Source organism: Mustela putorius, unplaced genomic scaffold, assembly GCF_011764305.1.
Source record: "Mustela putorius furo isolate JIRA1106 unplaced genomic scaffold, ASM1176430v1.1 tig00003988_pilon_pilon_pilon, whole genome shotgun sequence".
In the NCBI taxonomy this organism is placed as follows: Eukaryota; Metazoa; Chordata; class Mammalia; order Carnivora; family Mustelidae; genus Mustela; species Mustela putorius.
Window position 1 is genome coordinate 10,536,247 of NW_025422127.1, and position 18,851 is coordinate 10,555,097.

Consider the following 18,851-nt stretch of genomic DNA (forward strand, 5'->3'; position numbering starts at 1 on the left):
TGCTTGAGCATCACCAGGCTCAGGGCTAATTCCTTGGCAGAGTGTGTACGTACATCTATCTGTTACCCATATCCATAGGTTGGCAGCAGCGGGTGCCATAACCAGAAACAAGTAACAATGCAGGACAGTTGTGCTTGAAAAGTAGAACGTGGTCAGGAAACCTGGACTTCAGCTCTGGCTCTACCGCCAACCAATGTTTACCGGGAGGCTTCTTCAGCTGTTAATTAGAAGGGATGAGACTAGATCGCCTATGAGATTCCTTTTTTGAGAATTAAAAACCTTTAAGCACTGAAAATGTGACAAATCTCCAACATTGAATAACATGGCTATCTGCGTACTGCTGGACAACCATGCTCATGACCTGGAAGAATGTGGCTAGGCCATGAAGTAATGCCCACTTAAGTTTTGGGCTCAGCCAGTCTCTTGGGTGGGCATCCAAGACCTCTCAGTCTGAGCTGTGACACAAATGTGTTATCTATGTTGAAATCCGTCAATGTCTGCTAGCTTCCTGAGTACTTTTTCCCTCACCAATTGCTGAAAATGCCCTGACCGCACTATCTTCACCACAGGTATTAGAACCAGAATCTACTCTTTTTAAGGATTCACTCACACTCAATCATAGGAAGAACTCTATGAGGTAGGTACTACTAGTCTCATATGATAGAGAAGGACATAAACTCGGAAATTAAATTGCTTATCCAGGGGCACTTCGAGTGAAGTTATCTAGATCCAGCTGCAGTATCTTACCACTTAGTAGTAAACCTGAGGTTTCATCTTACCCTTCTTCACATATTTGGTCTAAAGTAAGTGACTGAAAATCTTTCTTTAAAACCCTGCCCTCTGGCATTGATAAATACCACAAATGTGTGAGTTGGGGGGCAGGCAGACAACAGTCTCTAAAACGCTCTTAACTAACACCACTATTAAGGTATGGGCTTTGCGTTGTTTCCCTGGTGTGGGGGCAGCCTGTCATGCACTTGATTGAAAAAAGTCCTTACCGTGCTGTAGCTGAGTAGGATGACAGCTGGCCCAGTTGTGACAGAGCTCCATGCTCGTCCTCTCAGAATCATAGTGCTAGTTAACAACATACGAATCTCCATATAAAACTGGAAAACAAAAAGGGGGGGTGGGTACCAAAACAAGGGGCAAGACCATAAGTACTATGTCATTTTATATGTGAGAATGTATTCGAGTGTGGAAGGACAGAAACCCTGACAAGTGTGAAGAATTACAGCTTTATTGTGTAAGTCTTTGTATTTGTAAGAGTTTATAAATAATGAATTTCTTCCATGTTAAAAAAAAAATAATGCCGGGGAGCTGATGTTCTTGCGACTGAAAAGAAATGCGGAGGGTTTAAATCTCGCAACACCAGCTACACCTCCCCAACTTCGTTAAGAAAGTAGCTACCTTGAAGAAAGTCTGGATTCAGCCAGGACCTGCTGTGGTTACTAGATTAATATCCTGCAAAAAGGAGAAAAGGCCGCCAGTCGCTAAAAAGGTATATTTATGGAATACTATCCTAAAGAGACAAGGGAGGTTTTTTGCCCCTCATAACTCACATCCTGGTTTTGGAGGGAAAAAAAAAGTTTGATAGGGAATGCAAAATGGCGACCCGCAGTGACGTCATGCCTGCTTCGGTCGCGTACCGGGCTTTCAGTAAGGGCGGAAGCGGGCTAAAGCCACCTCAGGCACCGCGGCACCGGCCGCCCCGGCTACCTACGCAAAAGGGAGAGTTTTAACGTCGGGCGGATGTGTCCCCGCTAATAATTTACTGAGGGCGGAAGCTCTCCTTTTAAGGGCGGAAAGGCTTCAACCCAAGGATAACAGCTTCAGTGCCTGTTGCGTTTCAGTCACTTCCGGGGCGGATCGGAAGTTGCTTTGTTTTGCTTCAAGATGGCTGCGGGGATGTATTTGGAACATTATCTGGACAGTAAGAGCAGGCTGGAGGAGGGGGTCAGGGGTCATAGAGTGGCGGGGGGGATCGGGGCTGAGGAACTGTACGGCCCCGAAGTCCCGGTGGTCAGAAAGTCACAATTACGAAGGGGCTCCGTGAGAGAAAATATTGGAGGGTGTGAAGAAAGAGGGGGCGGGGCAGCAGGGTCAAGGCCTGGCTTTTGGGTGTAGAGGAGGGAGGGGCTGCGCGGTAGGGCTGAGGGGATGTCTCTTGAAGGGCTAATGGGCAGAGCTGGGAAGATATTTGCCGAGCCCATCTCCAGGGTCTCCAGCCTCAGGCTATTCACCGCCAACCCCCCCCCCCCCGCCCGATCGTTCAGGATCGGTCGTTTTAGTATATCACCCCCTGCCATTTGGAGCAACGACAAAGACCAGCTCGCAGCTCCTCCGCTCAGTTCTTTCTCAGAAGCGGTTTCTCATGGGGATCGGGGGTTGTGAATGACCACTGCAGATGGTAAACTGGAACGCTTCTCTTCTTGGAGTAAAGATCCATTTCCTATCATATGGAAATCTGGTGTTATGTTTATGCCATTTGTGTAAACCACCCCTTCACAAAGCCTGTCACTCTTATGCGCTTACATTGTCTTAGTGTTGGGAGTCATCCATTCATCCATTCATTTATTGAGGCCCTGCTCTGTGTCAGACATAATGGCAGGTACTGCGGATACCAAAATGAGTAAGACACAGACCCTGCTCTCAAGTGCTCATAGTCTAGGAGGAAACCGATTCTGCTAATAAATAATCATAAAACTGACAAGTGAAATAATAGAAATACGTCAGAAGGACACTTGGTAGCACTGGAGAAAGAGGGGCTAATTCCCTGGGGATGTAGGTAAGGCTATCACAGATTTGAAGATTGAGTGTGTATTTGCGAGGGTGGAGAAATAAAGGAAATTTCTGATTGGGGAAAGCACCAGCAAAGGTATTAAGGTGGGTTTGTGGCAGGTCAAGGAAAAGTGAAGTCAGAGTGCTTGATATATAGGACTCTAAGGTGAGAGATTGGGAAGTGAGGCTGGAAAGAGGTTGGGGCTAGATTGTGCAAGGTCTTTTAAGTCAAGCTAAGAGGCTTGCACTTTAGAGAGCATAAAGAACCAACAGATTTTAAAAACAGGTTTTAATAAAGGAAAACAACTGATGTATGATAAGTTCAGGTCTCAGAGAGTGACAGAAGTCTTTAAGAGCTAAAAGGACAACACTGCTTGATTGACTGGTTGAGAGAAGGAAGAATCTAAGGTGACCCCTTGATTTCCTGCTAGGGAAGTGAGGTGGATATGATACCATCAGCAAGATAGAGAATCAGGAGTAACAACAATATACCTAATTCAGTTTAAACTTAAGCATAGGCATGGTAATTGTGAGAGTGAGTGAGATGGAGATCTTTCAGAGAATGTTAAAGAAGGTGGGAAAATGAGAGGATTAAAGTATAATCTCAAGAAAACATTAACATTAAAGGGACAGGCTAAAGAAACATCACTGTTGTAATTATCAGAAAGTATATAAGGAGATTTGGAATCCTAAGAGGAAGAAAGTTGCTGAAGGGAAGAAAATGGTGCCAACTGCTGCAGACATATTTGATAAGATAGGACTAATAACAGATCATTTGTAAGATCAGTAAGTCACTGGTGACTTAAAGTAATCTCAGTAAACTGGTGGTGGCAGACCTGATGTTATAGGTTAAAGCAGTGGAGGTATTTTAGAAGTTTGAAATGGAGTCATGGGAAAAGATTTTTCTTTCATGGAGAGACTTGAGTTATATATGCATGCATTCAAGTATTTATGGAACACCCTCTATACACAAGTCATAGCAAAATAAGCGAGACAGATGTGTCCAGTCCTTTTGGAGGGCTAGGGAGATAGATACCAAATAACTGGTTGCACAATTCATGATTTAATTGCAGTTGGATAAGTGCCCAAAAGGGTAGAGCCAGAAAAACTTGATGGCATCATCAAGGGCACTTGGATTCTGAGAACTCGGAGTTGAACTGAAACTTGAGGAATGAACAGGAGTTTAGTAGGCCAAGAGGTATGGTGGAGGTGGGACAAAGAATAAGCAGTCCTTCAGGACAGAAAGCAGCACGTGGAAAGCTGGGCAGCAGGACAAGCCCTGGCAAGTTGGGGGCACTCAGAGAAGGCCAGTCTGATGAGAGCAGACAGAGCACAAACGGGGAATGACCTGAGTCAAGGCTGGAGTAAGGCGAACATGGGCCAAAAAGTATAAAGTAGGAATAGGAGTTGTGTGAGAGGAAGTTACCAGATGGTTATAAAGCAGGAGGATGACTTAATGAGATTTGCATTTTTTAAGATGCTCTTCTGACTGTGATACAGAGAGCAGATTGGAAGTGTGTGTGTGAAGAATGGAGGATACCAGGTGGGTATTTGGGTTGAGGGCAAGGAGTTTGGAGGGAATCAAGGAAAAGGAGGGGCTGATTGATTGAGGAAGGTCACTGAAGGGGCAAATGGTGGGAAAGCTGTGAAGAGATGACACAGTGAATCATGGAGAGATAGAGACACAGCTTCCACTGAGAAGGGAATGATGAGTACTGTTCTGGATAAATCCAGCCATGCCAAGGAGGGACTCTTTTCCTGAGTCTCCTTTTGGATCTGTGCTTTAAAAGCAGCTATAAACCTATAAAGGGCTGTGGTTCTCAGTTTTTCTTCTCCTCCCTAGGTATCGAAAACCTCCCCTTCGAACTGCAGAGAAACTTTCAGCTCATGAGGGACCTGGATCAAAGAACAGAGGGTACGTACAGAGTAAGGAGTTTGTGTGTATAATGAATGTGTATGATTTTTTCTTTCTTCTGCTTGGTGTTATCATATCATCTGGTCTGATCTGGAAAACTGTGGCTTCTCTCTGACTCTCTTGCAATTCTTAAAAGGAGAGCAGTGAAGTTCTGCATTTCTAGATCAGCGTTTCCATAATAGAGTACTGCAGTAAGGCCTCAAGAATTCAAAGGTGCTCTGTTCTTGATATCTGCGAGAAGAATTGAAAAAGAAGTCAACTTGAGAATCGTTGCTATTCTCTGTATTCAGTAAATCTATAGAAAGACTAGGATGTTTCTACTCTGCTAGATTGTTAGTCATGGTGGTAGAGAAGTTCTTAAAAAGAGAGAGAGGAAAAAAAAAAAAAGGAAAAGCTGCAATTAACAACAGGATCGCTACACTGTATTCTTCAACCTTAACAGAAGCTCTAGATACTATCTGTGGCCTTCCTTGGATGTTCAGCAAATCTGGCTGTATTGAGGCATTCACTTGGAGCCTGAGGCTACACTGCAGTGGTCAGATTGGTCTCTTCAAGGGCAAAGATGTCATCTGTTGGAGCCATGCCCCGTACCTGCTGAAGGATATATAAGTCTTACCTTCCATTCTTATGTAGCCATGCTCAAGGATGTAACAAGCTGGTGTTAGAAAACCTAAAGCTGTGATATCAGTTACTCTGGGTAAGTTTACTCATGAAAAGGTGAACATCATGTAAAATCCTGGAGGTAGGCTCCCCTCTCCCCAACCCTGAGAACTGCCTGCCAAATCCTGAGAACCAGCTTGCTTCCTTTGTATCATAGTCCCTACTCTTAAGTTTACGCACAGGAAGACCAGTTGGGAGATTATCAAACTACATGCATTTTCAGCTTCCTCCAAAGGCCTCCCACGAAATGGGGCACAAACATAGTTGTACACAGATCCTTCCGGTTGTCTGTCATTGCACCACGTTACAGTCACTCTTGTCTCTTTTCATCGACATTTTTTATGAGTCCTACCAGAGAGCCGACAGTAAGCATCTACAGTCTCAGTGTCTGGGGACATCGCCAGCCTTCCAGTATGAAAACATTCAGAGCAATGTCTTAAGATGAACACAGAAAAAGAGACGAGAAATACGAGCAGGTTGCAGACGATGAGCAAAGTAGGGTAGAAGAACTGTTACATAAATGAACTAGGGCCTAGTTTTAAATGATGAGTCACAGATGTACAGACCTGGAAGGCGGCCGCAGCAGATGACCCAGCCGGCTTCGCAGCACTCAGAGCTGGAATGTTTTTGAGACAAGAAATCCAGAAGCCTGTGAGACAAGATTCATGGTTCAAGAAGCACCAACCCTTTCAAAGCAGCATCTGCAGACAGGAACAAAAATATACTTCATATTAGTACGGTGTGCAAAGACTCCCCCCTCATTTTTCACTAATAAGTTCAGTTCCAACTATGGTAGCAATGTTTCTGCACCTGAAGGCACCTTTAAAACAAATTCTGTCACTATGTTGCATTACTTGAGTAAACGGTGCAGTACCTATGAACTTTCAGGGCATTTTAGTTCAAAGGTTATGATGATGGTCAATGGAAAAGGCCCAAGAAACAAGAGGAAGAAGTGTGTTTCACTTAGCCACTCAGGGGCCTTTGTGACCAGGCCTCTGTCTCTGTTGTAGACCTGAAGGCTGAAATTGACAAGTTGGCCACTGAGTATATGAATAGCGCCCGCAGCCTGAGCTCCGAGGAAAAATTGGCCCTCCTCAAACAGATCCAGGAAGCTTATGGCAAGTGCAAGGAATTTGGTGACGACAAGGTGCAGCTTGCCATGCAGACCTATGAGATGGTATGGCCCTGTTCACGGCTCCCTACCTACCTCCCATCTAATCCTTGGGGTCCTAGACCCCTCCTTCAGCTGTGTCGGGATCTGTTTTGGGTCTCGGGAGATACATAGAATGTGCCTTAGCCTTATTTTCTTTGGCCTGAACCAGCCTTGTAGCTCTCTTTCCCTTCCTCACACCTAGGTGGACAAACACATTCGGCGACTGGACACAGACCTGGCCCGTTTTGAGGCTGATTTGAAGGAGAAGCAGATTGAGTCCAGTGACTATGACAGCTCTTCTAGCAAAGGCAAAAAGAGTGAGGAGGGGGGCGGGGCCTGAGGAGGGGTGAGGATTCCGAGGGAGAAGCCGCCACCCTTGAGCTACCAGGGATGGGCACCAGCTTGGAAGGAGGGGGAAGCAAGAAGACTTAACCCATCTTTCTGTCTCTCTGCCTTCTGGCTTTCCCCCTCTTTCCTAGAAGGCCGGACTCAAAAGGAGAAGAAAGCTGCCCGTGCTCGTTCCAAAGGAAAAAACTCAGATGAAGAAGCTCCCAAAGCTGCCCAGAAGAAGTTGAAACTTGTGCGCACGTGAGTGTACAGGGGGGGCACTTTGCCATGCGGCGTATTTTTTTCTCCTGTCCCGCACTCCCACCCCACACTGCCCCCTTGCCACTCTCTCCATCTTCTGTGCCAGTAACTTCTCCTCATCATTGTGGTATTTGCTGGATAGAGAAGAGACGCCACAAGTCACTTGCCCCTCCAGGATGTCTTTCTACCACCTCTGTAGCTTCCCTTTCTGCAGATGACACGTTCTCTTCCTCTCGGCATGCAGAAGTCCTGAGTATGGGATGCCCTCAGTGACCTTTGGCAGTGTCCATCCCTCTGATGTGTTGGATATGCCTGTGGATCCCAACGAACCCACCTATTGCCTTTGTCACCAGGTCTCCTATGGAGAGATGATTGGCTGTGACAACCCTGATGTGAGAACCAACCGTTTTGCCTCCAGATGGGGTTCTGGGGGCCACGAGGGAGCGGGTACAAGAGGGGAAAAAACGGTTGAATAGTGGGACTGCAGAATAAGAGGAAGGTGGAGTTGGTTGGCCTTGGGACCTCCAAGATTTCTCCAAAGGGACGGAATACGGGAACACTTCTGAGGAATCTGTGGAGGAAACTTCTTTTCTTTCCTCAGCCCCCTGCCCCGGGCCCCTGACTTCTGCTTCTTCCATCTTCCTCCTTTTCAGTGTTCCATCGAGTGGTTCCACTTTGCCTGTGTGGGGCTGACGACCAAGCCTCGGGGGAAGTGGTGAGTGAAAGAGTTGCGGCAGGCGCCGGGCTGCCCCTGAGCTGCATGGAGGAGGGCACCCCCTCTCACTCACTTTCTCCCTCCGCCTCTCTGTCACATTGTTCCTCTCTAGGTTCTGCCCACGCTGCTCCCAGGAACGCAAGAAGAAATAGATAGGGGCGATGGATTCCCACGGTTTCTTCCACATCCCTGGACCCAGGCTAGTGGGGAGAGGAAAGCCTGTGCTGGGGCTCGGGGGCTCAGGGAGAGTGGATGGCACAGTGTAGTCATCCCTTCTCCTCCCCTCTCCCCACTCCTGGTGCTGAGGCTGCATCCACACCCTGGTAGGGAGGGGTGCCACAGCCGCTAAACATCTGTGCTCTCATTGTCTGCCCCCCTCAGAGGGAAGTGGTCTTGCCCACTGTCCTTTTGCCTCTGTGCTGAGGTTGGTGCTGTATTTCCAAGGGATGGTCCTCTTCACTCCCCTTGCTTTGTATTTAAGGACTGGGGCAGTAGCATGGGGGCACTCCCTAGCCCTCCTGACTCCCTCCCCCTGTAGGGGGGGCTCTGGTGTGATAAACTCTCTTTGTTCTCTTCCTGCTTTTTACATGGTGGGGGCTCCCCAGAGCATCTGGGCTGTGGCCTTAGTTGAAGGGGCACCCCTTCCTCTGTGCCAAGAGGATTCATCCTGGCCTTGTGAATGAGAGAGGGGGCAAGGCGGAGTGCACGTAACTCACGTGTAAAGGAACTTGAGTAGGTGAATAAAAGCTATCCATGTTGGCCTGCTGTGTTTATTGTAGAGACTGTATTTTAGAACATGTGCTATCCATTTTGTTTGCATCGTCTGGGTTGGATTAGACGTGGGAGGAAGTAGAACAAGACATGGAACCAGAAGCGGTACCTCTGCACAAGAATCCACATCTCACCTTGGGAAAGACAGAGTTTGAGTTGGGGGGGGTTGCCTCAGACCCGGGCTTTCCCAGACTTCTAAAATTATGCATCTTTTTTCCATAAAGCATCATTCACTTAATTTCCAATAAATGTGTATTTGTGTTTTATGCATGTACTATTATATTAGCTTGGTTTCTTATTTTAAACACAACACAGAAAAGCATTTTTCCCTTGTGCCAATGCCTTGTCTTGCTTGTGTCCCCCTGGGAAACCACTTCCTCAGACTGAACCACCAGGTGGAATCCTGAGCACCTCCTCACCTGAACCTGCTTGTTTCCTCTTTTGGCTCATTTCTTACGTGGAGGCTCCCTCTAGTTCCTACCCAGGTGGACGCTGGCTTTCCCGTACACTCCATCCCTGCCTGCCCCAGAATCCTGCCTACATTCCTGTCCAGGCCTCACCAACCGTGGGGCAGATTGGTTCTCCAGACCCAGGTTTTGTCCTGTGTAAGAGAGGGATAACGTACCCACTTGCTGGGACTACCTCGGGAATGAAACAGGGTAATACAAAGAACAACACGGGGCCTACTCCGTCGAAGGTCCTGGGTCAGTGATAGTTTTTGCCGTCACTTCCCCCCGGGGGAGGGATATGACTCGCGTGAGGACCCTTACACCCCATGCCAGCGCAGTGAACCCCGAGCGCGCGGCAGTTCCCGCGGCCCCGCCCCCGGCCCTTTGTGACGTCAGCGCCGCACCTTCTACTCCCCCGTCGGCGAGCCCGCGCCCGCCGGCTCTCTCTGGCTTGGCCCGTTAGAGGCCGCTTTGGTCCGGGAAACGCGGGCGGATCGACTGGGGCCATGAGGAAGCTAGCCGCTGGCTTCCTTCTCTTACTCCTCGAGGGTGAGAGCTTCCCGTCTGCCCGAGCAGTGTCTTCCTTCCGGGGTTCAGTCCTCCACCTTCCAAGAGCCCATGCTTTAAGGTTTCGAAACGCCTTCTCAGGGTGGTCGTCTTGGCTTTGCTCCTTGGCTTCTGGGGTCAGACCTTAGCCTCTGCCCCAGGAATCTCGTCACCCTGATCCGCTGGGATCTCCGGCGAGACGCCTCCCCAGCCCCGCACACACACATACCCCCCACCCCCCCCGCTTGCTGATTTCCACGGGGCCCGCTTGCCAGTCGGTCTGTCCAGGAACCCCAAGCCGGTATTGGAGTTCGGTCTGTTTCCCTGCCCCGCAGTGCTGCTCCTGCTTCTGCCACCTGCCCCAGCCCAGGATTCAATTTCGGCCTCCACTCCAGGCAGCCCTCTCTCTCCCACCGAATATGAACGCTTCTTCGCACTGCTGACCCCGACCTGGAAAGCAGAGACCACCTGCCGACTCCGCGCAACGCACGGCTGCCGGAATCCCACCCTCGTCCAGCTGGACCAATATGAAAATCATGGCTTGGTGCCTGACGGTGAGGGCCAGACTAGTGGGGCAGCCCTGTGCTTGCTGGGGTCTGTGCTCGCTTGAGTCAGGAAGGGTATGGCCTGCTCCTTACCCTGAGGCCATATTCTCCACTCTGTAGACCCAAGGAGCCCACTCACCCTCCCCCTCAGGAAGGGAGTTCCCCTCCACTTCTGTGTGTTCACCTTCTCCACCCTTGCCCATTCTCAGGCGCTGTCTGCTCTGACCTCCCTTATGCCTCCTGGTTTGAGTCCTTCTGCCAATTTACTCAATATCGGTGCTCCAACCACGTCTACTACTCTAAGGTGAGGCCCCGGACATTGTCTTTGGCGTCAAGGACCACAGAGAGGTGGAAAGGGTGAAGCGTTGAGGAAGGGCTCCAGCAGAGCCATCCTGAGATCCTTCCTCCCTGCCACTTTGCCAATCCTTTACTCACATTCCATAGGAGTACAGCCTCACCCTGGGCGTTCAGACGGTCGGAACCATCTCGTTCCAGCAAGAGAAGTAGGGAAGAGGGAAGGGAAGAGGCAAAGGGACAAGCCCCCCTTGCTTCTAACACTTGAATGATCTCATTCAAGTCAAACACAAGAGTGAAGGCAGAGGTGTGGCCCAGACATGGAGTCGTATCTCACAGGGGAACCCTTTCTCGGGTCTAGAGGGTTCTACCAGGGAACATATCCCTTCATCCCTGCCCAGCAACTGTGAGAGAGGAGACATGCCGGAAAAGGACTGAGCCGGAAGCTGGAGTAGAAGTCTGTCCTATGGGAAAGGCATGCCCACTGTCTCTCTCTCCTTACAGAGGGTCCGCTGCTCCCAGCCAGTCTCGATCCTCTCTCCCAACACTATCAAGGAGATTGACGCTTCCTCTGATGTCCCTCCCACCACAGTGACCTCCCCCCTTTCATCTCACATCACAGGTGAGACCCTTCCAGTACCGGTGAGGCTGCCTCCAAGCCCTTCCAGAAATCCCAGAGCCCAGGACTTTAGGTGTTGGGGGTCAGAAGGGAATGGGGAAGAATGTTGAACAGGGCTGGGGGGGTGGGGGGCACTGGCAGCACACAGCCAGTTACAAAAGGCGGGAGACTGCTTTTTTATGAGTACGAGGTGGGGCTTTCCCCAGCCCAGAGTATTTTCTGACAGTGCTTACAATTCTAGGAAAATTTGCTTTTCTCAGCTCCCCAGAATATTCCTGCATCTGGACGTCCTCTGGGACTTTCAAAAGCCGCCATCTTCACCCTAGAAAGCGTTCCTTGCTAGCTATTCAGCATCTTTGGAGTTTCCTAAGTGAGAGGGACAAAAGGTGGGATTTGAGGTGGGAGTTAGGGAAGAGGAGCCCTTGTCAGGGAGATGGAAAGGAGAACCACGATTGCCATAATCACCATGGCAATTATTTTTAAATTTTGATATTCGTATTCTTCCCCGTGTCTTTTAGACTCGACTGTGTGAATAAATGTCATTTAGGCTGCTTTCTTGTGCCTTTGTGTTTCTGTGTGTGTCCCTCTGTAACAAAGACCCTCGGGGGCCAGAAGCATGACTGTTCCTTTCCATTTTTCTTTCTCGGTCCTTCCCAAACCCTTCTGCAGCCACAGAACGACAGGCCTTCCAGCCCTGGCCGGAGAGGCTTAACAACAACGTGGAGGAGCTGCTACAGTCCTCCCTCTCCTTGGGGGGCCAGGAGCAAGGGCAGGAGCGCAAGCAGGAGCAAGGGCAGGAGCGCAAGCAGGAGCAAGGGCAAGAACACAAGCAGGAGGAAGGACAGGAGCAAGAAGAGCAAGAGGAGGAGCTGGAGGAGGAGGGAAAGCAAGAGGAAGGCCAAGGGGCGGAGGAGGGACTGGAGTCAGTGGCTGGGCTGCAGACAGACCCAGAGCTCAAGTTCCAGTCTGAATTCGTGTCTTCCAACCCTTTCTCCTTCACTCCCCGGGTGCGGGAAGTGGAGTCCACTCCCATGATGATGGAGAACATCCAGGAGCTCATTCGATCAGCCCAGGAAATGGATGAAATGAATGATCTGTATGATGAAGAACCCGTCTGGAAAAAACCAACCCGTGACAGGTACAGGCAGTTCTGACCACCCCTCCCCCCACCCCACCTGCCGACCCCAGCCACCAGCCCTATCCCCACTGCTGCCTTTTTTGGGGGGGAGGAGAAACTGCCTTTCCCAGCTTCCAAGACCCACTCAGACATGCTTAGACTTCAGGCATGCCTAGCAACTGTCTGCCTCACCTGCTCTGTCACCATCATTTAGCACTGCCTTAGACACCCGTTCTCCACGTGATGGAGTGCCACCGACCCTGGACCTGGGCCTGGGTTCTGGTCTTGTCTCTGCCCCTGATTAGCATTGCAGCTTTCGGGAAGATTACTTCCCCTTCCTGGACCTCAGTTCCTCCTTTGTAAAAGGAGGCAGTTGGTCTGAAGGCCTCTAGGGCCTCATGGCCATGCTGAATGTGTGTGACTGAGACCAGACACCAAGGGGAGGGGCAAAGAATGGATGTGGCTTTCAACCTCAGCCCTCCGGCCCATCCCCACCAGCCTGCACCGTCTTTTTGCAGCCTCCTGCAGATGCCCCACGTGGAGGCCTTGCTGGTACTGTGCTACTCGATTGTGGAGAACACCTGTACCATAACCCCCACAGCCAGGGCCTGGCAGTACATAGAGGAGGAGATCCTTGGTTTTGGGAAGCCGGTATGTTTGCAATGCTTCTTAATGGATACATGCTCATTGGCCATCCTCTGAGCCCGGCACTATGCTGGGCTTTGAGAGTGTGGGAGAGAGGCAGGGATGCAGAAAGCATAAGGCATCATTGGAGAGAGTCTCTGCATGAGAATCCCTTCTTTGGGAGGACATCTCCAGCTCATCTTCAAAGATGAAGGCCCAAGACCTAGTCTGGAATCCAATACCTGTCCAGAGTTCATTCTTCATCTCTCTGAGCTGTTAGGCTTGAATTCCCTCCTGAGCTAGGTCATCCATCTTCAATACTTGGCTTCGCTTTGGATGCAGCTCTCCTTTCCAAAGGGGTCATAGATCCCATTCCAAGATCGGTAGAGGGATCCCAGGTTCGGTGTGCCCTCAGCACCCAGCAAGTCCTATTCCCAGGAAGAAATTCTGTAGGTTTTCAAATAAGACAAGTTAGCAAACTTGTATTTGCTAACTTCAACCATTTGTTCAGTATTGCATAGTGTCAAGCCCAGAGGATGGCCAATGAGCAAGTTAGATAATTGATTTTTTAGTACAGCGTACCAAATCCATACTAGGTACTTGAGGTGTCGGTGATGAGTAAAATAGAGCTAGTCATCTTTAGTGGGAGAGGCAGATGAGGAAACAGGCAGAATAGTGTGATGGATAAAGGCAGCCATGGATTAGTGCATAGTCCAGAGGCAGCAGATGGGGTCCCCACAGTCCATGTTTGGAGGAGTAGAGAATTCTTAGAGGAACTGAGGTTTAAAACAGAGACCTGAAAATGAAAGATGTTTTATAGGCAAAGGAAGGGGCTTTGGTAGAGGTTCCTGCCAGAGGGAGTAGTAGGGCACCAAGAACGTCATACTGCTCCCACCCTTAAGATGTCCAAGAATCATGAGGGATTCCGTAGCATTATAAAAGTAGTATGCAGTAGTGTTGGAAAGAGACTTTTTAAAAATTATGTTTTAATTTTTTATTTTTTAAGATTTTATTTTGAGAGAGAGAGAACACAAGCAGGAGGAGTGGGAGAGGGAGAAGCAGGCTCCCTGCTACTGAGCTACCCAGGTGGCCCCGAGACTTGTTTTGTTTTGTTTTGTTTTGAGTGTAGGAAGTTCAAGAGTCACAGAGAGTTCCCTAGATATCAGGGTTTCGTTACAGGACCAGTCAGGAGCCCATTTTTACCTGGAGCAGAGTGGCAGGAGATGAGAGTCCAAGGTTAGGAAGAGTCCTAAGGGGAAAAATCTCAAACAGCAGTTTGGGACATTTGTATCGAACTTGGTATGAAAAGCTAACTTGGTAATGATCTTGAATCAGGGACATTGATGCTGCTCCCTTATGTGCTGGTATGAGTAAGCAAGGTGACATGAGAAATTCTGTGCACTGTGACGTGGGTACCCATGCGTGACTAGGGGCGGATAGCACTGACGGGAGGTGATGGTTAGCAAGCCCCGCCCAAGAATGGGGAGGAAGCCCAGTAGGGGCGCAGACCCCAGTTAGGAGATGGGTAACTCCGCTCTGAAGAATGTCTTCCAAGAACTGGGAGGTTTGGGACCTATGTTCTTGGATAGAGGGTAGGGACAACTGGGAGTTGGCTGGGACAGAGTTCTGCCATCTATTAGACGTGTGGTTCTGAGCAGGTACTCGGCGTCAACTGAGCCCGTTCCCTCATCAGGCAGTGGGAGATGTTTCTCATACCCAGGCTAGTATAGAGCTCTGGTGAAGGCTAACAGAGGCAAGAGCATTTATGGCCGTGGTGCCTAGCACTGTGTGGACTTTAGATATTAGCATTATCATTAGCAGAGAGAAGGAGAGAAAGAGAAGGTCATGAGTCCTTTTCAGAACCTAAGTTAGGAGTAATTGTAAATCTTTTTTTAAAAAATTGGGGGCACCTGGGTGGCACAGTTGGTTAAGTGTCTGTCTTTGGCTCAGGCCATGATCTCAGGGTCCTGGGATCGAGCCCCCTTTTCAGCGGGAAGTCTGCTTCTCCCTCTGCCTCTGCCCCTCCCCACTTCCGCACTCATCCACTCTCTCTCTCAAATAAATTTTTTAAAGATTTTATTTATTTATTTGACAGAGAGAGACACAGTGAGAAAGGGAACACAGGCAGCAGGAATGGGAGAGAGAGGAGCAGGCTTCCCGCTGAGCAGGGAGCCTGACATGGGGCTTGATCCCAGGACCCTGAGATCACGACCGGAGCCGAAGGCAGGCACATAACAACTGAGCCACCCAGGTGCCCCTCAAATAAATAAAATCTTTAAAAAAAAAAAAAAAAGAAAAAGGAGTAATTATAGGTCACCTGGTGGTAGACACCTGTCGGGTACTTGGCAATGAGGATTTGGAGCTCGGGCAAGAAATGGGAACAGGTGATAAAGATTTGGGTGTTGCCTGCAGAAAGGTGAAGGTTCTTTGGGAGTAAACACATCATCCAGGAAGAGGGTGAAGAGTTAGAGCGCTGAGGAGAGGTCCTAGAGGAGCCTTTGGGGAGGGAGCAGGGAGGAAAGCCAGAGAAGCCTTCTGAAGAGCCTTCATGCAAAGACATTCTGCGGGGACAGCTCCGCAGGGCTGCAAGTGTCTCAGCCTCAGTCTGTCAACCACATTCCTGCCCCAGGTCTGTGACAGCCTTGGGCGGCGACACACAGCCACCTGTGCCCTCTGTGACTTCTGCTCCCTGAAGCTGGAACAGTGCCACTCGGAGGCGGTCCTGCAGCGACAGCTGTGTGACAGCTCACACAAAACACCCTTCATCAGCCCTTTGCTCATAGCCCAGAGCATGTCCATCGGTACCCAGGTACCTAGACGGGCAGCCCGCAGTGGGGGAGGCCTCGGGCTCTAGGCAGGACTGGGCAGCAGGAGGGGAGGTCTGCAGGGGAGCTGGGGGCATGCACCTCTCCCCTGTCCCTTGTGCTACAGGTAGGGACCCCAACATCAGGCCGCTTCTATGGGCTGGATATGTATGGTGGGCTCCGCATGGACTTCTGGTGTGCCCGGCTGGCCACCAAGGGCTGTGAAGATATCCGAGTGTCCGGCTGGCTCCAGACTGAGTTCCTTAGCTTCCAGGACGGGGATTTCCCCACCAAGGTCAGCGCCTTTCCCCGAGGCTCAACCCTACCCAACTGTCCCCATTCCTTCCAGTGATTTGCTCCAAGTAGCCCTAAGATGTGCAAGGGGAGGCTAGGCCTCTGGCTTCTGGGAAACCAGTCCTCACTGAGCCTCCTGCCTCTTTCCAGGAGGAGGCTTCCATCCCCCCTTCCTCCTCTCAAAAAGAAAAGGAAAAAAAATGTTTGTGTTTGTTAAAGGAGTAGGAATCAGAGGAGTGGGAGAGCATGGGACGGGGAGGCAGGAGACAGAGCTTCTGATCCCAGCTCTGCAGGGTCCCTGCTGAGGGCCTTGGGTCAAGCCACTTCCCACACTGGCCCAAAGTGAGACTCACCTCTACAACCAGAGATGAGGGGATGCCTGAGGTGTCAAGGACCTGTGACCCCATGCTCCAGTATGACAGGCTCCTTGACCTAGGTTCCAGCACTTTCCCTGCTCAGTAGAATCAACTTTGCTCCCCCTCTCCCCAGAGTGTCCTCCCCTGTAGCTCCAGGGGACTATTGACTGATAGCCAGGTCCCTCTCTCCTATGGTTTAGGAGGAAAAATCAAGGCCAGGAAAAGCCGGGCAGCTTAAGAAAGGGTTGGTAGCTGAGATGAGGGGCCCCTGCACAGCCCTTATCCCTGGGGCTGAGGAGAGGTCCTGGAGGAGCCTCTGGATCTAGAAAGGGTCTCAGAGATCATCCCTCCTCCTCCCCTGGATTTACAGATGGGGAGGCGAGGTCCACAGAGGGAAGTGATTCACCCAAGTTCACTCATGAGAGATTCTTCCCCCCTCTCCCTCACTTGGCCATCACTAGAAGGATCCCTGAGACTGGACCCCTGGTGGAGCCCTGTTCCCATGCCCTGGTCCTCAGCTGCTTCCCCAGCAAACTGACGAGCAGGGCAGCCACTTAATTCTCCAGCTCCTGGCTTCTTTTCAGCACCGAACTGTGGCTTGAGGGTGGGGCAGGAAAGACAAAGGGGCCAGAGACCTAGTCCTCAGAGAGGAACACCGCAGGTGTGGAAGGTCTGGTTCTCAAAGGCTCTACCCCTGGCCCTGGTTCAGCCATTATGGGCTCTGTCTGGAGGACTGGTGTGTTAGCAGGCTTCTGATGTCTCCCCACCTCTCCATTCCTGGCTCCTGGCTTAGATTTGTGACACAGACTATGTACAATATCCAAACTACTGTGCCTTCAAAAGCCAACAGTGCCTCATGAGAAGCCGTGACCGGAAGGTGAGTCCCTCACCCCGCCCCCTCCTCCTCTCATCCCCTTCAACGGCCACCACAGGGGGGTCTATTCTGAGCATGCAAGTGCATGAACACACACACACACACACACACACACCCCACTCTGCTCTGAGCAGCAGGAGAATAGTTCCTTGCTTGCATCCCTGGGCTGAGGCCTCCACCAAAGCCCCCTCTCCATCTCCCTCCTGTCTTGGAGTAAGTGAAGCCCTTCCAGGCAGAGATGGCAGCCAGGTAAAGGGGGGGGGGGCGGTCCAGGAGGGATGCTGCAAACAAAAGGAGAGGGCACCGCAGCGCAGCGAGAATCCCTAGCTGGGCTGGGCATTGTATATTGAGGTCTCGGGCTTGCCTCTGGCTCTTACTCACCAAGAGTCTGGAATAAGTTACTTCCTCTTCCATCCTAGCCTCCTCGCTTCTTAAAGGAGAGGCTGGGCTACTTGGTGTCTCTTGCAGCCTTAAAAACCCACATCTGTTTCCTCTCTGCTTCCACTGCCCTGTGCCCATCCCCACTTGTCTCTGGTGCTTGTGGGACCAATGCCACTTCCCCACCTCGGCGCCTCTGCCTCCTGGGCTCTGTGACACAGACTATGTGTCCCTGATCCCCGGGCAGGTGTCCCGCATGAGATGTCTGCAGAACGAGACTTACAGTGTGTTGAGCCAGGCCAAAAGTGAGGACCTTGTGCTGCGATGGAGCCAGGAATTTAGCACCTTGACTCTAGGCCAAGCCGGATGAGCTGGGGTCCGTCCTATCTCCACCCCAGCCTGACCTTTCCACATTCCATTGCTTTTAGACCCCATCTGTCAGTTTGCTTCCTGGCTGCCCCTTACAGGTCTCTTACCCTTATGGGTCTCTTACTCACATTTTCTTTGGGTTGGGGCAGCAGTCCCAGAGAGACCCATGATGGGAACTCCACCCGCCTTAAAGGATGTCTTTACATAAAGTGTTTATTTTCAACCTGTGTGGCCTACTTTGGTTCCGATCCCATCCTCAGCACTGTGGTCCTGCCCCATGGGAACCAACACCAACCCCTGAGATTTACGGATCCTTCTGCAGATGAAAGGGCCTCAGGGATGGTGCTCAGGGAAGGAGCCAGGAGAAGACCTAAGGAATCAGGAAGTTAGACTGAAGAAGGCCATGGCCGGGGTCTTAGGGATTGTGTGGGCCATGAGGGCACATGTCTTTATTTGTGAAGCCCGTGACCTCAGAGGAATATAAGATGGTCCTTCTGGAGGGTAAAGGCCGGAGCCTGACTGAGGTCCTGTTCCAGAGGTGCGGGGAATAAGCCCAGGGAAGTAAGGTGGAACTTGCCCTTCATCAGGAGGGAGGAGAGAGCTGGGACCTGGAGCTCAGAAAACCCTTGATTTGACCTCCATTGATGGGCCAGATGATCTGAACATTGAGGTGACAATACATTGAGGTGTGACTCCAGCATTGACCTTTAAGAACTTGGGACCTCCCAAAATGTGTTCAAGGATGCACGTGTTTGGGAAACTCTACAGTCTCTCCTCCTACAGGTGCATGGTGTTTAACAGCATTAAAAAAAACAAACAGGGGCGCCTGGGTGGCTCAGTGGTTTAAGCCGCTGCCTTCGGCTCAGGTCATGATCTCAGGGTCCTGGGATCGGGTCCCGCATCGGGCTCTCTGCTCGGCAGAGAGCCTGCTTCCCTCTCTCTCTCTCTCCTGCCTCTCCATCTACTTGTGATTTCTCTCTGTCAAATAAATAAATAAAATCT

The 18,851-nt window shown here is 50.5% G+C and overlaps 2 protein-coding genes and 1 long non-coding RNA gene across 8 annotated transcripts; 2 read left to right on the forward strand and 1 right to left on the reverse strand.

The window, feature by feature from the left end:
- The first annotated feature begins 1,824 nt into the window (after window positions 1–1,824).
- ING4 (inhibitor of growth family member 4) lies at window positions 1,825–8,568 on the forward strand. Of its 6 annotated transcripts, none has more exons than XM_004766683.3 (8): window positions 1,825–1,930; window positions 4,622–4,693; window positions 6,364–6,530; window positions 6,709–6,823; window positions 6,986–7,094; window positions 7,339–7,486; window positions 7,748–7,809; window positions 7,922–8,568. In XM_004766683.3, exons 1-8 carry the CDS (start codon window positions 1,894–1,896, stop codon window positions 7,959–7,961), a joined length of 750 nt encoding a protein of 249 aa, XP_004766740.1. In that variant the 5' UTR covers window positions 1,825–1,893; the 3' UTR covers window positions 7,962–8,568. The 6 variants fall into 6 exon arrangements, with proteins under 6 accessions (XP_004766740.1, XP_004766741.1, XP_004766742.1 ...); XM_004766684.3 differs by having other exon boundaries at window positions 6,989–7,094; XM_004766685.3 differs by having other exon boundaries at window positions 6,709–6,814.
- Window positions 2,362–9,416, reverse strand: LOC123389658. Its single transcript, XR_006604295.1, has 4 exons — window positions 9,206–9,416; window positions 5,920–6,054; window positions 4,702–4,924; window positions 2,362–2,449 (listed from the first exon to the last, which is right to left on the reverse strand). It is a non-coding gene; the product is annotated as an uncharacterized LOC123389658 (long non-coding RNA).
- A 16-nt stretch (window positions 9,417–9,432) lies between these two features.
- LOC101689465 (acrosin binding protein) lies at window positions 9,433–18,072 on the forward strand. Its single transcript, XM_004766682.3, has 10 exons — window positions 9,433–9,578; window positions 9,911–10,129; window positions 10,330–10,424; window positions 10,919–11,036; window positions 11,703–12,171; window positions 12,669–12,801; window positions 15,404–15,583; window positions 15,706–15,873; window positions 17,022–17,105; window positions 17,728–18,072. The coding sequence occupies exons 1-10, from the start codon at window positions 9,536–9,538 to the stop codon at window positions 17,848–17,850; spliced, it is 1,632 nt and encodes a 543-aa protein (XP_004766739.1). The 5' UTR covers window positions 9,433–9,535; the 3' UTR covers window positions 17,851–18,072.
- Window positions 18,073–18,851: the final 779 nt, after the last annotated feature.